The sequence below is a fragment of the Sapajus apella genome, unplaced genomic scaffold (assembly GCF_009761245.1).
Source record: "Sapajus apella isolate SASKATOON/1434 unplaced genomic scaffold, GSC_monkey_1.0 scaffold4, whole genome shotgun sequence".
NCBI lineage: Eukaryota > Metazoa > Chordata > Mammalia > Primates > Cebidae > Sapajus > Sapajus apella.
Window position 1 is genome coordinate 29,546,541 of NW_022436944.1, and position 20,011 is coordinate 29,566,551.

The window sequence follows — 20,011 nt, forward strand, 5'->3', positions numbered from 1 at the left end:
CATCTGGGAGAGACCTGGCGTGACTTACTGGCAGTGACGTCCTACGCACTCAGAAGATCTGTGCACAGTGAACTCAGTCGGCCCACTCAACACATTTCAGGGCTTCTTCCTCCCGAAGGCAGCTGGGGGCAAAAGACCCCACCCACTTACACACATTTAAAAACAGCAATGATGAAGCAGAATCACAACAGACGGTATTCAACTAGTTCGTTCAGCTCAGGCATGATGGCTTGGAAGTGGTGCTGAATCATCCTGCACCCCAGAAAAGAAAGATTTGTTTATGAGCCTTATCCCGCCACTCTGGCAATCAGTCTTCTCCTAGAGCACTCACACCAGCAACCCTGCGCTCACTCATTCAGAACCAATATGATGAGTTGGGTGTGGTGGCTCATGCCTGTAATCCCAGCATTTTGGGAGGCCAAGGTGGGCGGATTACCTGAGGTCAGGAGTTCGAGACTAGCTTGGCCAACATGGTGAAACCCTATCTCTAATAAAAATACAAAAATTAGCCGGGCATGGTGACAGACATCTGTAATCCAAGCTACTCAGGAGGCTGAGGCAAGAGCATCACTTGAACTTGGGAGGCGGAGGTTGCAATGAGCCAAGATCATGCCACTTCACTCCAGCCTAGGCAACAGAGTGAGACTCTGTCTCAAAAAAAAAAAAAAAAAAAAAAGACATGACTGCCTATTGTGTGCCTCTCCATAAAAATCAGCGAATAAGAGTCAATATTTAGAAATTTTACTTTGAACATCTACAGAAACAAAGATAATGAGCTAATTGTCAAAAATCAAAATAACTAGATACAAAAGGAGTCCAAAATCAAACAAATTACACTGGCTGCCTCTTAGTCCATTGGCTAAGGATAGCAAGTCACCTTGGAGCCCTTGGGGAACATTTATTAGTTATGCAAATTAAGGCCATATAAATATACATATATTTTTTTTTCTTTTTTTTTTGAGATGAAGTCTCACTCCGTCATCCAGGCTGGAGTGCAGTGGCATGATCTTGGCTCACAGCAACCTCCGCCTCCCAGGTTCAAGGGATTCTCTGTCTCAGCCTCCCAAGTAGCTGGGACTACAGGCGTTTGCCATCACTCTGGGCTAATTTCTGTATTTTTAGTAGATATGGGGTTTCGCCATCTTGGCCAGGCTGGTCTCAAACTTCTGATCTCAGGCAATCCGCCTGCCTTGGCCTCCCAAAGCGCTGGGATTACAGGCATGAGCCTCCGCACCTGGCCTGTATTATTTTTACATACACACATAGTGGCAGAGGATGTTAGGGCTCCCAGGGATATAAGGTGTTTATTACCTTATTGTTGGTGCCCTGGTGCCCTGGAGGAATGTAACAGGATTTTATGGTGCCTTGAAGGCATGCCCCTACCTGAGGCCCCTACAGCTGCAGAGCTTGGAAGAGGGCTGGACAGTCTGCAGTAGGAGCTGGGGCCTTCTGGGAGCAAAGGCTCTAACATCCAGACTTGGGGCCAAGAAAGTTGTCAGAGCAGACAGGTCTGTAGGCAGGGAAGCCTAATCAACGGTGTGGACTTGAGCTCTAACCAAATGTCTGAAGTCTGGGGCCTGAGGGTTTGTGAGGGGAGAACTGGACCTGGCAGGGCCCTTGGCTAGAGCCTGTGCCTGGTTCTGAGGGTAACGGCTGAGCAGGTGAGAATAAACTGAGTCAATAGCTTTAATACGAGCGTGAGAATTCACACTGCAGAGGGCAAGTATCTATCTGTCCAGGACCAGACTTTGACAGGGACGCGCTGTGGCAGTGATCACAGCTTGGTGCCCAGAGGTAAACCCTCTGTCATGGCAGAACACTGTGTCAAGGGGTGATTCTCATGACCCTGGTGGTAAGAGCGCGTTGGGACTCATGCAAGTGAGAAGAAGCACTAAATCAAGAGGATAGAATTTTTACTCCAAGCGACCGTGTGGCTCAAAAAAAAAAACAAAAACAAAAACAAAAAAACTTGAAACAAAGAACAAAACATTCCAGTCTAAACTAGAATGAGCAGTGGGAGAGTTTGGCAGAACCTCCAGGAAGAGGAAAGGCTACTCTGTTAACCCTCTCTAGGGTGCCTACCAGCATGGCCCCCAACTGTCCACAGAGGGCCCGCCACTGAGATCTCGTTCCAGTGCCCGCCCAGCCCTCCTTTCCTCTTTGGTCATCTTCATAAAACCCTGGAGTGAAGAGCTCCTCCGCACAGGCGTCCAGAACAGCAGCCCCACCGCCATCTCAGCCAGGGGCGGCTCTGCCTGGGGGTGCGCTGCCCTCCAGCGCAGGACTGAGGGCAAACGCTAATCCGCCCGTGGGCTGGCCTCCCTTGCGCCTCCGGGAAAGGGCCCAATCCGTTGTTGCTGAGAACAAACACAGACGCCTGGCCCTCCCATGACAGTCCTCGGTTCCTGGCCGTCCCCATCTCTCCCCTCACCGCTCTTTGTCCCTGGGAAGCGGCATCCCTGTGGCGGCCGGCCTCGCAATCCACAGAGGAATCCACATCCACAGCCTGCCCAGCGCATCACCCGGCCTGCATTACTCTCCATAATAATCTCATACATCAAAGCTGGGAGAGACTCCGTTTGACGCTGAATATCATTATCAGAAGCCCCTCGCTCCCTCGGCTTCGAATGCAAACTCCTGAGCTCCCAGGAGTCCTTCCCGAAGAAAGTGCCCTGCACGACGGACATTTGTTATTTTGCCGGAGAGGACGCTGAGGCTCCGCGGGGACCCCACCAGATCAACCGTAGCCGGCAGGTGGCCAGCCAAGACCTGCATTGCCACCTCGTGGCGTCTCCGGGAACTACAGCCGGCTCCGGAGGGCTCTGCCGAAGCCACGTTCGGAGAAGCCAAACAATACACTGACGCTGCTGTCTGCAAGTACTCGGGAAGAGGACGGAGTGGAAAACTAATCTTTATTTTCACCAGCTCTTTGGTGATAGGCAAACCAACACGGCGTGTTTAAATAACTTAGCAAAGAGAAGGAGAAATTGAAATCATAGTTCTTTCATCCATCTCAGGATAAAGCCAGCTCATCAAGAAAAGGAAATAGAGGAATCAAAACTGTAGATATACAAAATATATAAATATACAAATTTTCCAAGCAGCGTAGAGTGTACGGAATATTACTTTTTTTTATTGTTCCATTATACAATTTTACCTTTATTTGGAATCTCCAATCCTCATAATGGCAGAAAATTAGTCATGGTCATTTCTGGGTAGATTCAGGCATTTGACATTTAAGCTTAATTAACAATTGTTCTTTTTTTCTTAGCCTGGCTCCTAGGCTTAGAGATACACCTCATATCTCAGTCTCAGGGAGAGGTGTCTGCTCCCCAGACCTCCAAGTGGAAGTCTGTCACTGACACTTCTGCACCTGCATCCCCCAACTTTATCTGGAGAATTCATAATACTCTCCCATACTTCTTTACATCTAATCCCCAGAGGAGGACACAGGGATATCCCTTCTTGGAGACCATGACTGCTTTTCTCATTACTTCCTCCCCATTTCACCTCTTCCCTCAACTCATCTTTATCTAATCTGGGATTGGGAAGAGTGGGAAAAAACTGATTGCACCAATATACTATTTGCTCAATTTTTTGTATCTTATATCTGAGTTGAGAACTCTTACCTTAAAACTCAAGAATTTGGCATATTTCTTCACTGATTGCACTGTGACGGCTTCCCTAAACAATGGACAACTTGCATCTACTTCCCCAAATGGTGATTGGAGGAGGAATCCAGAGAAACGGGAGTGTGGGATGGGAACCGTGATTGGTGAAACCTCACATCTTATCCCAGCTGTAACAGCTAGAGGATGTGAGGAAGACAAAGCAAATATTAGCAGAGTTCACACCCAGGGCATAAGACCAAGAGAAAGAAGGGAGAAGCTTTTGGTTTCACATCTTTCCAAGTTGCTTAATTTGTTTTAACAATAAACATGTATTTCTTCAGAAATGAATTTAATTAGTCTAAAGATTAGAGGTTAAGGCTGGGTGAAATGGCTCACATCTGTAATCCCAGCACTTTGGAAGGCTAAGGCAGGAGGATTGATTGAGCCCAGGAATTTGAGACCAGCCTGCATAATATAATGAGATCCCGTCTCTACAATAAAGTTAAAAATTAGCAAGGCGTGGTGGTGCACACCTGTAGTCCCAGCTACCGGGAGACTGAGCCCGGAGATCAAGACTGAGGTGAGCCATGATTGAGCCACTATACTTCAGCCTGTAGCCCGACAGATCAAGACCCTTGACAGATCAAGTCCCTGTCTCAAGAAAAAAAAAAAAAGTATTAGAGGTTAGGAGATTAGCCACACCTTATTTCCCCTCTTCTTGCAATCATAGCCTGTGAAAGCTGTGCCACCGAACAGCAAGTAGAGTGTGCCCCAGGAGACGAGGCACTGCGGTCCCCACACTTGTCACCCTGCCCCCATCATTACCTTTTCTAGAAGACTGGAGTCAGCAGGGCCCCAGTCATGAAGCCAGATTCCAGTGCTTGGGAAATCCTGAAATAGGTGCCTGCCGTGTGCTGTGCCATGTGTCTGAGCCCTAAATAACAAGTGTCGCGATCTTCCGAAGCTGCCTGAGGACAGAAGCAGCAGAAGTCTTTTCTTGCTTTCTTTTTATTATTTTTTAATTTAATGGAAGGAAAACTCTGCTTAATAAAGCCTTAATGGAGAAAGAAGGAAGTAGTAGAAATTTGCAGACTCCAGTCACGTGTTCTCTACGCGCCTGCCCTAGGCGGGAGGCGCCCAGAGCCAGGTGTTCCCTTTGCTGGAAATGTGATCAGGCGTGACGTGGGTTCACACTGAGGCTGGATCTTTTTTTTTTCTGTTCCCTTTGAGCCGTGGTAGTGTTCAGAAGGGATTACTTGGGTATTTTGTTTCTTTACTTACTTTACCCCAACAAAATCGGTGCACTTTCCTGATCTGGAATTTTATTTTGATTATGGAAATTTTCAGTCATTAGCTCTGCAAACATTTCCATTCCCCTGTTCTATTTTTCTTATTCAGAAACTCTTCTTGGATGCGTGTCAGAATTTCTCAATCTATCTCCCATGGCTCTCAACTTCTTATTCATATTTTCCATTTCTTCATCTTTTGGTGCTATGTTACATGTACATTTTTTATATCTCTCTTTTTTCTTTTTTTTTTTTTTTTTTTAAGAAACACCCAGGCTGAAGTTCTGTGGTACAATCATAGCTCATTGCAACTTTGAACTCCTGGGCCAAGCAAATCCTCCCACTTCAGCCTCCCAAGTAGCTGGGACTACAGGAACATGTCATCATCAAGCTAATTTTTTTTAAGAGATGGGGTGTCACTATGTTGCTCAGGCTGGTCTCAAACTTCTGGCCTTCCAAAGCACTGGGAGCCAATTACAGACAGGAGTCAATGTACCCAGCATTTCTATATTTTAATTCACTTAATCTATCACCTAATTTTTTACCAGCTATTCCCACCTGTTGCCTAGCCTGCCTGCTGCAGTTGTTTTTATTTCCAATAGCAATATATTTCATGACTGCCTATTTTTGTTTAATAATCTCCTGCTCTCATTGCAAGGATACTGTTCCCTGCTTACCTCTTCAATATGTAACATAATGTTAATCTTAAAACTGATTTTTTTTTTTTGAGACAGGGTCTCACTCTATCTACCAGGCTGGAGTGCAGTGGTGTGATCACAGCTCATTACAGCCTCAACTTCCCAGGCTCAGGTGATTCTCCCCACTCAGTCACCCAAGTAATTAGCACTATAGACGAACGTCACCATACCTGGCTAATTTTTGTATTTTTTGTAGAAATGAGGTTCCATGTTGCCCAGGCTGGTCTCAAATTTGTGAGCTCAAGCCATCCATCCGCCTCGGCTTCCCAAAGTGCTGGAATTACAGATGTGCACCGCCACACATAGATTAAAAGTAATATTTTAAAATCATGCCTGCCATCTTTTGAAAGGATATGGAAAGGATTGAGTTGGACATTTCCAAGGACATTTGAAGAGGATGTCTTTGGAGAGAGCTGTTGGAGCACTCTGAGCCACATCGCCCAGGGAAAGGGTGGAATTGAGCAGATGACCTCTTAACCCCAAGTTTAGGGTCCCATGCAGACAGCTTGGTATGTGTTCCCCACCACTGAGGAAAGAAGGTGGGAGCCTGGCTCACTTTGAGGAAGCCAAACAGCCTGAAGATGCAGAGTGGAAAGCAGCGTCTGGGAAACCCAGAGGCTAAGGAAAAAAGCTTAAAAACAATGTATTGCCTAAATCATGGGACTGACAGTCTGAGTTTCAGCAGGGATGCCTACAAAGAACACACAAAAGTGCCCAGAGGAGAAAGAATCAGCTTTAAGCCTCAACTGGGCCCAGAGAGCCAAAACCGGCCTTCAACTGTTCCAATCAAGTAAGACCTTCCTGAGCCCAGTTCCCCTCTTCCCTTCTTTTTTCTTTTAATTTGTAATTTGTATAGATACATAGTAGGTATGTATATTTATGGGGACATGAGATGTTTTGATACAGGCATACAACATGTAATAATAACATCAGGTCAGTGGGGTTTCCATCACCTCAAGCATGTATCATTTCTTTGTGTCATGAACATTCCAATTATACTTTTCTTGTTATTTTAAAATATTCAATGAATTATTGTTGACTTTTAGCCACTTCATTGTGCTGTCACATACTAGATCTTATGACTTCGATCTAACTCTATTTTTGTACCCATTAAGCACCCCCACTTTTCCTCACTGCCCTCCTCAGTCTCTTGTATCCATCCTTCTACTATCTCCATGACTTCAATTGTTTTAATTTTTAGTCCCACAGACAAATGAGAACATGCGAAGTTTGTCTTCTGTGCCTGGCTTCTTTCACTTAATGACCTCCAGTTCCATCCATGTCATTGCAAATGACAGGATCTCATTCATTTTTATGGTTGAATAGTACTCCATTGTGTATATGTACCGCATTTTCTTTATCCATTTGTCTACTGATGGACACTCAGGTTGCTTCTGAATCTTGGCTGTAGTGAACAGTGCTGCAATCCCTCTCCCATTCTTTTTTTTTAATTGCATTTTAGGTTTTGGGGTACATGTAAAGAACATGCAAGATTTTTGCATAGGCACACACAGGGCAGTGTGATTTGCTGCCTTCCTCCCCATCACCTATATCTGGCGTTTCTCCCCATGCTCTCTCTCCCCAACTCCCCACCCGCCGCTGTCCCTCCCCTATTTGCCCCTGACAGACCTCAGTGTGTGATGCTCCCCTCCCTGTGTCCATGTGTTCTCATTGTTCAACACCCGCCTATGTGTGAGAACATGCGGTGTTTGATTTTCTGTTCTTGTGTCAGTTTGCTGAGAATGATGGTTTCCAAGTTCATCCATGTCACTACAAAGGACATGAGCTCATCGTTTTTTATGGCTGCATAATATTCCATGGTGTATATGTGCCACATTTTCCCTGTCCAGTCTATCATCGATGGGCATTTGAGTTGGTTCCAGGTCTTTGCTATTGTAAACAGTGCTGCAATGAACATTTATGTGCATGTGTCCTTATAGTAGAACGATTTATAATCCTCCTCTCCCATTCTTGAACTCCAATCCCAGATGGGTACACAATGGCAGCAGGTAAAGGAGGAGAAGAAAAAAAAGAGAAGCTGACCCCTCCCTGAAGCAAGAAAGCCCCTTGCTAGAGACAAGAGAGGCTTTATCTCTTTCAAGAGTTCAAAGTGGGTTGGGTGCCATGGCTCATGCCTATAATCCCAGCACTTTGGGAGACTGAGGGTGGGTCACCTGAGCTCAGTAGTTCAAGACCAGCCTGGGCAACATGGCAAAACCCTGTCTCTACAAGAAATACAAAATTTAGCTGACACAGTGGCACATGCCTGTAGTCCCAACTACGGGAAGGCTGAGGCAGGAAAAATCACTTGCACCCAGGAGGTCAAGGTGCCATGAGCAAGCAGCACATTTCTGGAGCATGTTCAGCCCCAGCTGCTTGCAGGGAGCATGGGTCGGGTCTCCTGCCAAGCTTGGGCATGTTCATCCCCATTCTCACATGAGTTTTAAAGCCAACCTGTGTATACCCAGCTCCTTCTACCACTGGGCTACTCTTCACCAGCTTACCCTGTAGGTTTACTGTTCATTCTTGGTAGAGAGAGAGAAAGACAGAGTGTGTGTGTACAGAGTTTGATGTGTGCTCATTGTACCATCTTGAGCAGATGTCTTCCATTCGTGTCTCAGACGCTATTGGGCAAGATATAGGCCCCAGCCACAGGACATCCCAGCCTTCCAACAGAGTGGACAAGCCCATTTCCAAAGTGGCAACATCTTCCCTCAGTGACGAGAGGAATTTGTTTATCAGTGGCTTTGGCAGGAATCCCTCCTTCTCCTGCCTGTCCTGCAGAGAAGAGTGGACACCTCTCCAAGAGAGCTCATGTAGGAGAGAATGGCTTAATATTTTTAAAAGCCACAGTGCCAGAGGCTTCCCCAAGCCCTCCTTCTCACTCCGAAGGCTTGAGAGGGGATGCAGGACTTTTGGATAAAAACCTCAGGTACAAATGCTGGTATCACATAAGCCAGACTCTCCCTTCTGCCCCACAGACGATTCAGTAACACCAACACGTAAATGACTCAGCAAATCCTCTCTCTCTTTCTCCACTTTCTCTTACACTACTCATAATCTTTTGCTCTTTTTATGTATCATCTTGGACTCATGGCTTTTCCAATCTACCCTGAAGCCCATTGGCTTCAGCCAATACTCTACTTCTGACACTCAAGTGGCCCCAACTTTGGCCAGCAGGACCCTTTTAGATGGGCTCCTATGTCCTCTTGACTCTACTAATTCATTCAAGCTTTCTTGATTTCTGGCCCTGTTGTTCAGTGCTTAGGTTTTCCTTGAACTTCCAGCTTAAAGTATGGAATATGCCATTCCTCCCAAGATGCTTTTGGTGAGAAGAGTATTAGAGACCAGACTGTGGGTGCCAAAGTGCGTTGTGAGGTGACAGGGCCCCTGGGCATTTCAATAGACAGAGAGACAAAGGAGATGTATTTCTAATTTAATACTTTTGTTCTTTTAATAGTTTGAATTGATCTTGATTTTTTTCAGTCCAGTTCTAACAATAAAGTATTCCTAATTAAATTCTTTTTTTGCTTTCTTTTCTTTTATGCTTAGCTGACACATAATAATTATACATATTGATGGGATATGGTGTTTTTCTTTAGACATTTTAGTTTTATGAATTCCATTAAGGTATGTTTTGCCTGGTTTGAAACATCAGTACCATTCTGTGTGTTTTTTTTTAATTGATAAGTCATAGATGCACACATTTTCAGGGTACATGTGATAATTTAATACCTTCACCTAACTGGTAAAGATTGAATCGGTGTAATTAGGATATTCATCACCTACTCAAATTCTTGATTCTACAATTGTAATTCCTCTTCTCTTATGCCAAGAAGCCTAGATTTCTAACAAAATAAACAATTACTTATTTGTCTGGAAAAAAAAATCATTCTAAAATAATATTACAACATTAATGCAAATCTTCCAGTTATCAAATAAAGCTCAATTCTCCTAATACATCCTACTTGTGTATTTTTAGATGGCATTCCGCTAAGGATTTGCTAAAAATCTCTTTGCTCTAAACTCATTCATAATCTCTGACTCTTTGGCTCTGTACAGAGCTTTGGCTCATCTGTTCTCCTTTGCTTGCAGTTTGAGAGCTCTGGCATCAGAACAGCTGACAGACCAAGGCTCTAGAGGGGATGCCTGGCAGCCACCAGGAAACAGGGGATCCGCCCACCGAGGTGATAGAGGGACCTTCAGCAGCGCAGCGGCCAACATTCTGCATGATGGTTGCATTTCCCCATCTACAATGGTTTAATACATGGGTATAACCCAGATTGGCACACATGATTTCTGGCTGAATTAGCCAATTCTGCCCCTGACATTTAATCTAGCAAACCCATGTTATTTTCACAGGTTTAGGAGATTTTTTCTTTTTCTTTTTAATTCTGTTCTTATCTTCTAAGATGTTTAATTTATATTGCTCCTTTTTATGAGCTATAAGCTCTCCCTCCGTTTATAATATTCAACACTCCCCTCCCAAACTTTGACTGGTTCCGGGTCAAGAAACTACGAATTGGGAGAACCATTTTGATTTTTCTCTGAAAATCTTGATTCATTTTCTCACTGGAGGATCAGATTCTCTACGATTAGCCAAGAACAGTAGCTATAAATGCAGTGTCTTAAGATTTTTGCCTGAACTCTTTTATGAATAAAAATTGCGACTTTGCTTCATATATATATTATTGTTGTCCTTATTTTCATTACAGACCAGAGTATAGATTTCCAAATTCTCAGAAGTCTTTGGAAAACACAACTACCAACTACCTTAACTCTATAGAAAATTCAAACTTCCCAAAGCCAAATGAGAATGTCATAAAAATACAACCAGATATACTTCAGTAGAGTTTAAATAAGAAATACATAAGCACCTGTAGTCTCAGCTACTCGGGAGGCTGAGGCAGGAGAATCGCTTGAACCCGGGAAGCAGAGGTTGCAGTGAGCCAAGATGGTGCCACCGCACTCTAGCCTGGGCAACAGAGCAAGACTCTGCCTTGAAAAAAAAAAAAAAAAAAAAAAAAAAACATGCCAGGCGCTGGAGCTCAGGCCTATAATTCCAGCACCTTGGGAGGCCAAGGTAGGCAGATCAGGATGTCAGGAGTTTAAGACCAGCCTGGCCAATATGAGGAAACCCCATCTCTACTAAAAAATACAAAAAATAGCCAGGCATGGTGGTGCACACCTATAATCCCAGCTACTCAGGAGGTTGAGGCAGGAGAATCAATGGAACCCAGGAGGTGGAGGTTGCAGTGAGCCGAGATTACACTATTGCACCCCAGCCTGGGTAACAGAGCAAGACTCCATCTCAAAAAAAAAAAAAAAATAAATAAGAAAAAAAAGAAAAAAGAAAGAAAAACCAAAAACATAAGTAAATATGTCCAATTATATGATGATTAATTTTTTATTGACAGGAAAGTGTATCAGATTATTTTACCTTCAACTATTGCCAGAAAGTTCAAGTGGAAACTTTTTTACAGAATCATACAGTTTCCAGACTACATGGATTCCAATAGAACCAGTTTGTAAAATACTCCAGTGTTTACAATTATAGTTCACATTTATGCAATAGCTAAATTTTAATGTTAGCAAAGAAATCCAAATCCTTCCCTAATTTTATGATTTACTCTGAATTATATTCTTTGAATTTAAAAGGTGAATTGACATATCATCTGTTTCAATTATCAGGATTTTAATGCCTTTCTGAAGTTTTAAATGGCATTTAATTTAAAAATTCCAATTTTGGAATAAGTGTTTTAGGGGGCAAATGAGTTTTTAAATGAGTCATTAGCCAAAGAAAAGCCTGGGCCCTACCTTCTCATACACCCTGCCACAGTCAACACCATGCACGTCTTTGGAAGTTGGGCTGTTTGTTTTTAAGCAACATGTTGAGACCCACACCTCATGCCCAAGTTTTTAATCAGTTCTTTAACCTGAGGCTTGCCCTTGTCAACCCAAAGTTAAACTTCTTCAGAGTTTAAACTCTTCGGGAAAAGTAAAGAAAGAAAGGAAGACGGAAGGAAATATGGGCAGAGAAGGAAGAAAGGGAAGAAAGGAATAAGGCACAGAGAATTACTGGTTTAAAAACAGTTCAATTCATATACTTTTTGATCCCACACACAGACATCCAGAATCACCCAGTCTGTATGGCTAAAAATCAATAAAACATACTCCATAAAGATATTTTTAAATCCAGCACGTCAGACTTCTAACCATTTATAGTCCCCTCATTTGTTGGGAGGACAGCTTTTCAAGCAGACGATACCCTGATGTCTCTGAATATCAATTCTAATTTAATATAATTTTAATTAGAACACTCCAAGCTCTTTGCAAATGGACAGATCTTTTTATTTGAAAAATAAAATAGAATTGAGTTGTTCATGTTACTTATATTTAAATTTCAGCATCTATTTGCTGCCATCAGCTAAACTGAAACACTTCATTTAAAACACTGGTGGCGACTCACGCCTGTAATCCCAGCACCTTGGGAGGCCGAGGCAGGCAGATCACTTGAAGCCAGGAGTTTGAGACCAGCCTGGGCAACATAGTGAAACCCCGTCTCTACTAAAAATGCAAAAATTAGCTGGGTGTGGTGGTGAGCACCTATAATCCCAGCTACTCAGAGGTTGAGACAGGAGAATTGCTTGCACCCAGAGGTGGCAGTGAGCCAAGATCACACCACTGCACTCCAGCCTGGGTAACAGAGCAAGACTCCATCTCAAAAAAAAAAAGAGAGAGAGAGAAAAAGTTCCAGTGAGACAGTGAGCAGTTAATGTCAATGAAATGGCTTCACCTGGGAAAGCTCGTCCTCGTGATTAATGCAGGTGGAATGACATCAGAGGGGCTTACCTTCTGAGCTATGATCTCCTAGGGCCAGAAACTCAAGATGATGTTTTGTAGACTTAATTTCATAGAAGACTGGCTGGCATCTGCAGGAAATTTGGAGGCATGTGGCCACTTCCTAGAGGAGCTGTTTTAAGTACAGAAGCAAAAGGTAGAAGTTACTGAGGTTTGTTCACGCACTCGTTTCTCCAAAAGCGTTTGTTTGTTTCTTTTTTAGAGAGAGTCTGGCTGTCGCCCAGGCTGGAGTGCAATGGTGCAATCTCCACTCATCACAACCTCCGCCTCCTGGGCGATTCTCCTGCCCCAGCCTCCCAAGTAGCTGGGACTGCAGGTGCCCACACCCTCGCCCTGCTAATTTTTGTATTTTTAGTAGAGAGGGGGTTTCACCATGTTAGTCAGGCTGGTCTCAAACTCCTGATTTCGGGTGATCCGCCCACCTCGGCCTCCCAAAGTGCTGGGATTACAGGCGTGAGCCACCGCACCCAGCCGCCAGGGGTTTTTTTATTTAACGTAGTTTTTTGTTGTTGTTGTTGTTGTTGATTTTTTTCAGTGAGGTCCAGTGAAGGAACCAGGAACATGTACTTCCTCCACTATATGAGGATTCATACTTTTGCTCGTGGAGATGTTTGCAGGTCCCTGAGAAGGCTCCTTGCTCAGTTCTTTCTCCAAGGTCCTTAATGGGGTTCCACAACCTGGTCTTGCAACCTCTTGCTGGGGAAGACAAGAAAGATCCTTTTGTGAGGATCATTCTTTCTCCCACCTCTGGCAAGGATACGTTTTTCCAGGTTTTGTTATTGTTGCTGAAGAACCTGGGAGTCCCAGGAGCCAGAAGAAAAAGCTGTAATTTGGGGCCAACTCTAGTGTTCCAATTCCAAATTTCACAGGCTGGGCAGCACCCTGGTTCAACATGAACAAGCAGCAGGCTGACTCCTCCCTACTGACCTGTGCGGGGGCTGAGGAACACCCCTGGAAAGTCCGTCTAGTAAAGGGATCCTAGAAATAGGACACACAGAAGGGAAAAAAACATTTAAAAAAAGTCTACTTCTGAGAGGTAGGGAATGGCAGCGTGTAGGAGAGATCAACAGACAGAGAGAGGCCAAGGTCCCAGCAGGGAGGGAGAGCCATGGATATAGCGTGAAGCCCCAAATCATGAGCTTGGGACAGATACAGACACAGAGCAAGGAGAGGGTGGTTGCTAAATTCTAACTCCACCAGTGACAGTGGAAGTTTGTTAAGGACCAAGTCCGTGGAAACTGTGTTACTGAGTTATTATTCTAGGAAACCGGCCTGAGCTTTCCTTTCTTCATCCAGGAAGCCCAAGGAGCTTCATTGCGAGGGGGAACAGAAAAAAATCCCACCACTTACCACAAGGTGGCGCCAGACACCCGTGGATGTAATGGGGTCTTCCCCTCCTGGTGGGCTCCAGAAGCTGGCGATGGGATCAAGCCCCAAGCCCTCCAAATTCAAAGGAAACCGAGAGGTCTGCACCTGTGGAAAGTTACTCTAGCCTAAGAATAATATACAGCACACGGAAAATAAGAAAAAACGTCTTTATTAAAGAGACGGGGAGGGTTGGCCCAGAGACTAGACCAGCAGTCTGCAATCCTTCTGTGAAGGGAACTTAAAAGACTTTTCCATGGAACCCCTTGACAGGACAAGGAGAGCCAAGACGTTAAGGGGCAGAGAGGAGCCTTTAGAGGAGAAGAAATGCCTTCTGACTGATGGATTTTCATTTACTGGAATTCTTCATTGACACGATAAATGAGTCAGTAAGCCCAGCAGGATTGAATAACAAGTAGAAATGCATTCTATCAGATTCATCTTCTCTGAGAATGCATTGTGGTAGCTTTGCTCTTGTTGGGTACCATGGACTAATGACTTTTCAAATGTATGGTATCAATTGTGCCAGCCAATATTCTCCTTCTGGTGCTTATACTGTCCCAGCTTTGGCCAGGGGGAGCCCTGTATAGATTGTTCCTTGTGTAATTTTGAATGACCCTTATTTAGCACTTTGCTTTCTGTCCAAAAAAGGTATAAGCATTCTAGGATCACCTTGTACCTTTCAACCCCAAACTGACATGGCATCCACTATTGGTGCCAAGAAACTTTGGCTCCTTTGAGAGAAAACTAACACTAGAAACCAAAATCTTAGCATTAAGATGCATTATGGAGGTGACATTTCTTCTGGGCCATTTCAGTGGAAAAAAAAAGTCAAAATATTTTTAATGTAATGTTTCATAAAGTCATGACTTCATATTAATATATTTGATTCCATTCCAACAGTGCCCTGTTCTTACTCAAATTGGGAGTCTACAATACTGAATAAAGTTTTTGTTTTAGACTACATACACCTAAGGATTTGTTGCCAAGTTACTTTGGTTTTTTTGTTTGTTTTTTCTTTTTCACTTTACTTCAACTCCATTTTTCTGGCCACTGTCGCCAAGTTACTTTGTTCTATAATCACTCATGATCTCTCACACCATGTGGCTATGCGGGGACTTATCCAACAGATAGTTTTGGGTCCATTGTTTCCTCCACTTTCTTTGTGAAGACGCTGCAGCTTCCCCTCAGCCCCTGTTTTCTGCTCTACCTTTTATTTTACCGTGACTTACAAACTCCCAACATACTAATTCACTTAATAATAATACTTTGTTATTGTGTTATTACTTTGCCCTTACCCCATTGGAGTGTAAGCCTCGTGGAGCAGGGATTTTATTCACTGGGCCCTAGCAGTTGTACCCTGAAGGCAGGACTAAGAAAGCTGGGCTTGATTCTGGGGGCCAAGGGGACTCTACTGGGTCAGGCTGCAAGAGACAGTCTTCTCTGAAACAGCAGAAGCCGCTCTAGGCTGCCCCCAGATACTCATTTCCCCCGACCACCACCACCACAAGTACTTCCCCCAATTCCTGCAGGACTCAGTGAGAGGCTGTGAAAACAAAGCAAGCCAGTAGTGCTGAGCCTGGGCCCCTAGACTCAGTGATTGGGCAACTGGAAGGTTGGAGCTTCTAGAAAAAACGTGTGGCAGGAAGCTGTGCCTTATGATGAGGGTGACCCGGCTCCTGGTTTGCCCAGAGAAGTTCCAGTTTACAGCTGCAGTCCTGCTGTAAATATGAATCACATTCCTTTTCACTCATGTGAGTGTCCAGCCGTAGGGATAAATGCACTGGAGGGGGAGGGGGAGGGCTGGGACTCAGGATAGAAGTGCTCCAGGGGAGAGGGAACGGTCAGCTGTGGAGAAGGCAGCCCCTCCACAAGTGGGGGTTGGCAGGTCTGGTGCATGGCTGGGGCACCATAAATGCATGTTCAGGACATGGAGAGACAACAGAAGAATCAAGAGAAATTTCTGTATACCTACACATGCCAACAAACGGATGGGCACTGGGACTAGTTGTGAGAGACTCAAGCAGAGGGAGGTGGGGTCCTTTCTTGGTTCTGGGCCTGCGCTGGGGCAGAAGGATAGTGCCCCTCACCACCCTACCATAAGGGGGCAGGAAGAGGGAAGAGGGAGGGTGATGACTGGTAGAGAAATATGGTCTTTGTTTTTGCAAACTGAAAGTGTGTTTCCAGTTTAGGTCAAATATAAAATTAGCACACACTCTAACAGACAACACAGAGAAGTATACAAGATAATCAAAGGAAAGGAAGGAACAGGTCTTCAGCGATCTCATGCTCCTGGAGAGACCCCTCCAGGTGGTGAAGGGCTGTGGCCTCTGGAAAACACTCAGTTGATGCAATTAGACTGTCCCACCACTGGGCTGGCTGGAAAAAGCCCAGGAAGCGGGGATGGAGATAAACCAACTCAGGCTCCTGAGCTTTGAGAGGGTTAGAAGGCAAGGTGCAGGCCCTGCTCATCAATCCCTTCACCCCTCAACCAGTTTCCTCCCCCATTCCTTCTCTGCGGTTGGCTCTTTTCTTTACCTGGTAGGGGAGAGGGGTGGGTAGAGGCTTCCAGAGATAGGTCCTAAATGAGTAGACTAAGAGGGGCTGAGATACCCTGAGTAAGCTGTCAAGGAAAAGAGGGTCCCCCAAGGATTTCCTGTGGGGTGGGACCTCCAGGAAAGGCCCAGGGTCACCCTGACCAGGTGAGGCTTATGCTAGCTGCCTCAATTGGGGTTCTCATGCAGCCCCGGGTTCTGGACTCCTGGGGCTGCTCCTCCCCCGCCTCCTCCCCCACCCCCAGTCCTCTTGACCAAAGGTGTCCTTTGGAACCTCTCTGGACTTGAAGTTGACAATGTACCTAGAACTTTAAAGACACTTTTGGGCAGGGTGGCCCCTTTTTATTTGCTAAATTCTGTACTTTAGCAGCTCTACAGGAAAAAAGGAGCACAACAAACATCGCCCACATTACTGACTTCTGCATTCTCATCGCATTGCACACACACGTCACCTGCTGGCCGCAGTGTGCACGCTGTCAACACTTTACAGTAGTTCATGGATCCGCTGTGTTCACGCACATCCCATTTTCAGTGCAGCTGTGACCTTCCTCCAGGTCACCTATTGTAGTGCTCGCTGAGCCATTCACCTCTGCACCAGCATTTGGCTTGAAGTGAAATCAACGCCATTGCTCCCATTCTTCCTTTTCTCTCAAGGATTCTTCTGGGAACGTGGGCTGTCCAAGCCACCCAGTGTGTAGAGTCTTTGATCATTCTTACCACACATTTGCATCCTGCTCTCCAGAAACACAGAATTAGTCAGACTGTAGAATGTCACCAGTTCCCTCTAGCCTCGAAAGTGTAGGATGTATATATGTGTACATGTGTATATATATATAGGGAGAGACTCTGTGTGTGTGTGTGTTTAGCAGGTGTGTAGTTAATTCCCCAATTACAGATGAGAAAACGTAGGACCGAAGGGATGAATTCACTTTTCCCAGGGTTGCTCAGCCAGCAAATGGCAGCCCTCAGCCTAGAGGTCACATCTCCTAACCCCCAGTCAGTGCTCTGTTAGACAAACCAGTCTGCCTCTGATGGATGCTTCTAGACGTGTAGACAACAGGCTCTTCCTACTTCTCTCATCCCTTGTTGGTGGAGGAAAACAGAAACACAACTTGTCCCCTCATGGTTTCCATGTCATGCAGACCAGGTTCTCAGCTTCACCTGGGCCCTTCCCCAAGCCTATGAGATCCAGGACCTGAAGATTTCCTCAGAAGACATCACGGCCATGGCACAGGGATGGACCTCTTCCCTTCTGCAGCTGATTAACTTCTGGGGTGAATTGGTTATTTTCTGAAAAATAATTTTCATTAATATTCATTAGAGGATAGTAGTAGTAATAGTAAAAAACATTATTAAAATTTTAACTATTTGATTAATTAATTTCCAAGCAGCAAAACAAAAACCAAAAAACAATTTCAACTCCTCCTCAGATCAGTGGCTTCCAACATTTGCTAAGATTATCTCCCTGTTCACTACATACAGTTCCTTTGAAGTCCTACTTGGTCAGAACTCCTCACTCTAAGATTCTGCCCCACAAAAACCCAAAATGTAATTCTGGTTTAAAAAAAAAAATTTAAAGGCAGGCTTGATAGCTCACTCCTGCCTTGGAAGGCTGAAACAGGCAGACTGCTTGAGCCCACAAGTTACAGACCAGCCTGGGCAACATAGTGAGGCTCTCTCTCCACAAAAAATAAACTAGCCAGGTGTGGTGGTGCATGCCTGTGGTCCCAGCTACTCATGAGGCTGAGGCAGGAGGATCAGTTGAGCCTGGGAGGTCAAAGCTGCAGTAAGCTCTGATCACTCCACTGCACTCCAGCCTAGGTATGAGAGCGAGACCCTGTCTCAACCACAACAACAAAACCCTAACCATCTTCCACCAGAGAGCTCTGAGAATTATGACCTGGTCTGAGATGCTTTATGAATGCCACCCAGCATGGTGCCCAATACACAGAGGATGTTCCATAAACAGGAGTCCCTTCCTTACTCATATTTCAGGTTCCCTCCATCTTTTCCGAGTGGCCCCATTACATAGTCATTACTAGTTATAAACATGCAGACATCAACTTTTCCAGTGGACTCTCCCACCTGTTACTCGCCTGCTCACCTCTGCCAAAATCTCTAGGTTCTTCTACAGTTATCTCTCTCAGCCTTTCCCCTCATCACTCCCAAGGGTGACACATGGGCACAAATAGGCTCAGTGGTTTCCTCCACCTCAGTTCCCCAGGAGACATCAGCTTCATTGAGCCGGTCTTCCTTCGTCCTTATTTACAAGTTCTCAGGACACTCACTCCATACATCTGCAGTGGTCATATTTGATTTTTTTTTTTTTTTTTTTGAGACAGAGTTTCTCTCTCATTGCCCAGACTGGAGTGCTGTGGCACGATCTGGCTCACTGCAACATCTTCCTCCCAGGTTCAAGCGATTCTCCTGCATCAGCCTCCTGAGTAGCTAGATTACAGGCACACGCCACCACGCTGGCTAATTTTGTATTTTTAGTAGAGACAGGGTTTCTCCATGTTAGTCAGGCTGGTCTGGAACTCCCGACCTCAGGTGATCCGCCCACCTTGGCCTCCCAAAGGCATAAGCCACCACATCCGGCCATACTTGATTATTTTTTAAATTCCAGAACAGTGCTGTCCAATAGAAGTATAATGTGAGCCACATATGCAATTTTTTAAATCTAGTAGCACATTTTTAAAAGTAAAAAGAAACAGGTGAACTAATTTTAATAATACATTTTATTTAACAAATATATCCAAAATATCATTTTAACATGTCACTTAAAAATAACAGAAGGCCAGGGGCAGTGGCTCACGCCTGTAATCCCAGCACTTTGGGAGGCCGAGGCGGGCAGATCACAAGGTCAAGAGATCAAGATCATCCTGGCCAACATGGTGAAACCCCGTCTCTACTAAAAAATACAAAAATTAGTTGGGCGTGGTGGTGCACACCTGTAGTCCCAGCTACTCAGGAGGCTGAGACAGGAGAATTGCTTGAACCCGGGAGGCGGAGGTTGCAGTGAGCTGAGATCACACCACTGCACTCCAGCCTGGCACCTGGCAACAAACCAAGACTCTGTCTCAAAAAAAAAATTTTTTTTTTAAATGACACAAATATTTTATATTCTTGTTTTATTCTGTCTTCAAAATCCATTCTGTATTTTATATTTACAATACATCTCAATTTGGACAAGCCACATTTCTGTGTCTAACAGTCACATATGACCAGTGGCTGCTGTATTGGACAGTGCAGCTCTAGCACATTAAAGTAAAACAAACAGCAAAATCTCAGAATTTTGGAAGGTACAAAACTGTGGTCCCACAGTTTAGAACTAATTTTGAAGCAAAGCTGGGCAGATTTGTAAAATTTGAATTTATGTATTTATTTTTTATTTTTATTTTTTTATTTTTTATTTTTTTTTTTTTTTGAGACAGAGTTTCACTCATGTTACCCAGGCTGGAGTGCAATGGCACGATCTCGGCTCACCGCAACCTCCGCCTCCTGGGTTCAGGCAATTCTTCTGCCTCAGCCTCCTGAGTAGCTGGGATTACAGGCACGTGCCACCATGCCCAGCTAATTTTTTATATTTTTAGTAGAGACGGGGTTTCACCATGTTGACCAGGATGGTCTCGATC

The 20,011-nt window shown here is 44.7% G+C and overlaps 1 protein-coding gene across 3 annotated transcripts in view; it reads right to left on the reverse strand.

Moving 5' to 3' along the window:
- Window positions 1-15,961: 15,961 nt before the first annotated feature.
- The window catches only part of IL20RB (interleukin 20 receptor subunit beta), a 41,070-nt gene continuing 37,020 nt past the window's right edge, over window positions 15,962-20,011 (reverse strand). For all 3 annotated transcript variants that reach the window (XM_032265580.1, XM_032265590.1, XM_032265573.1), the window contains one exon: window positions 15,962-17,666. In XM_032265580.1, coding sequence (XP_032121471.1) covers window positions 17,556-17,666 — 111 coding nt within the window. In that variant the 3' untranslated portion in view covers window positions 15,962-17,555. The remainder of the gene's footprint in view (window positions 17,667-20,011) is intronic.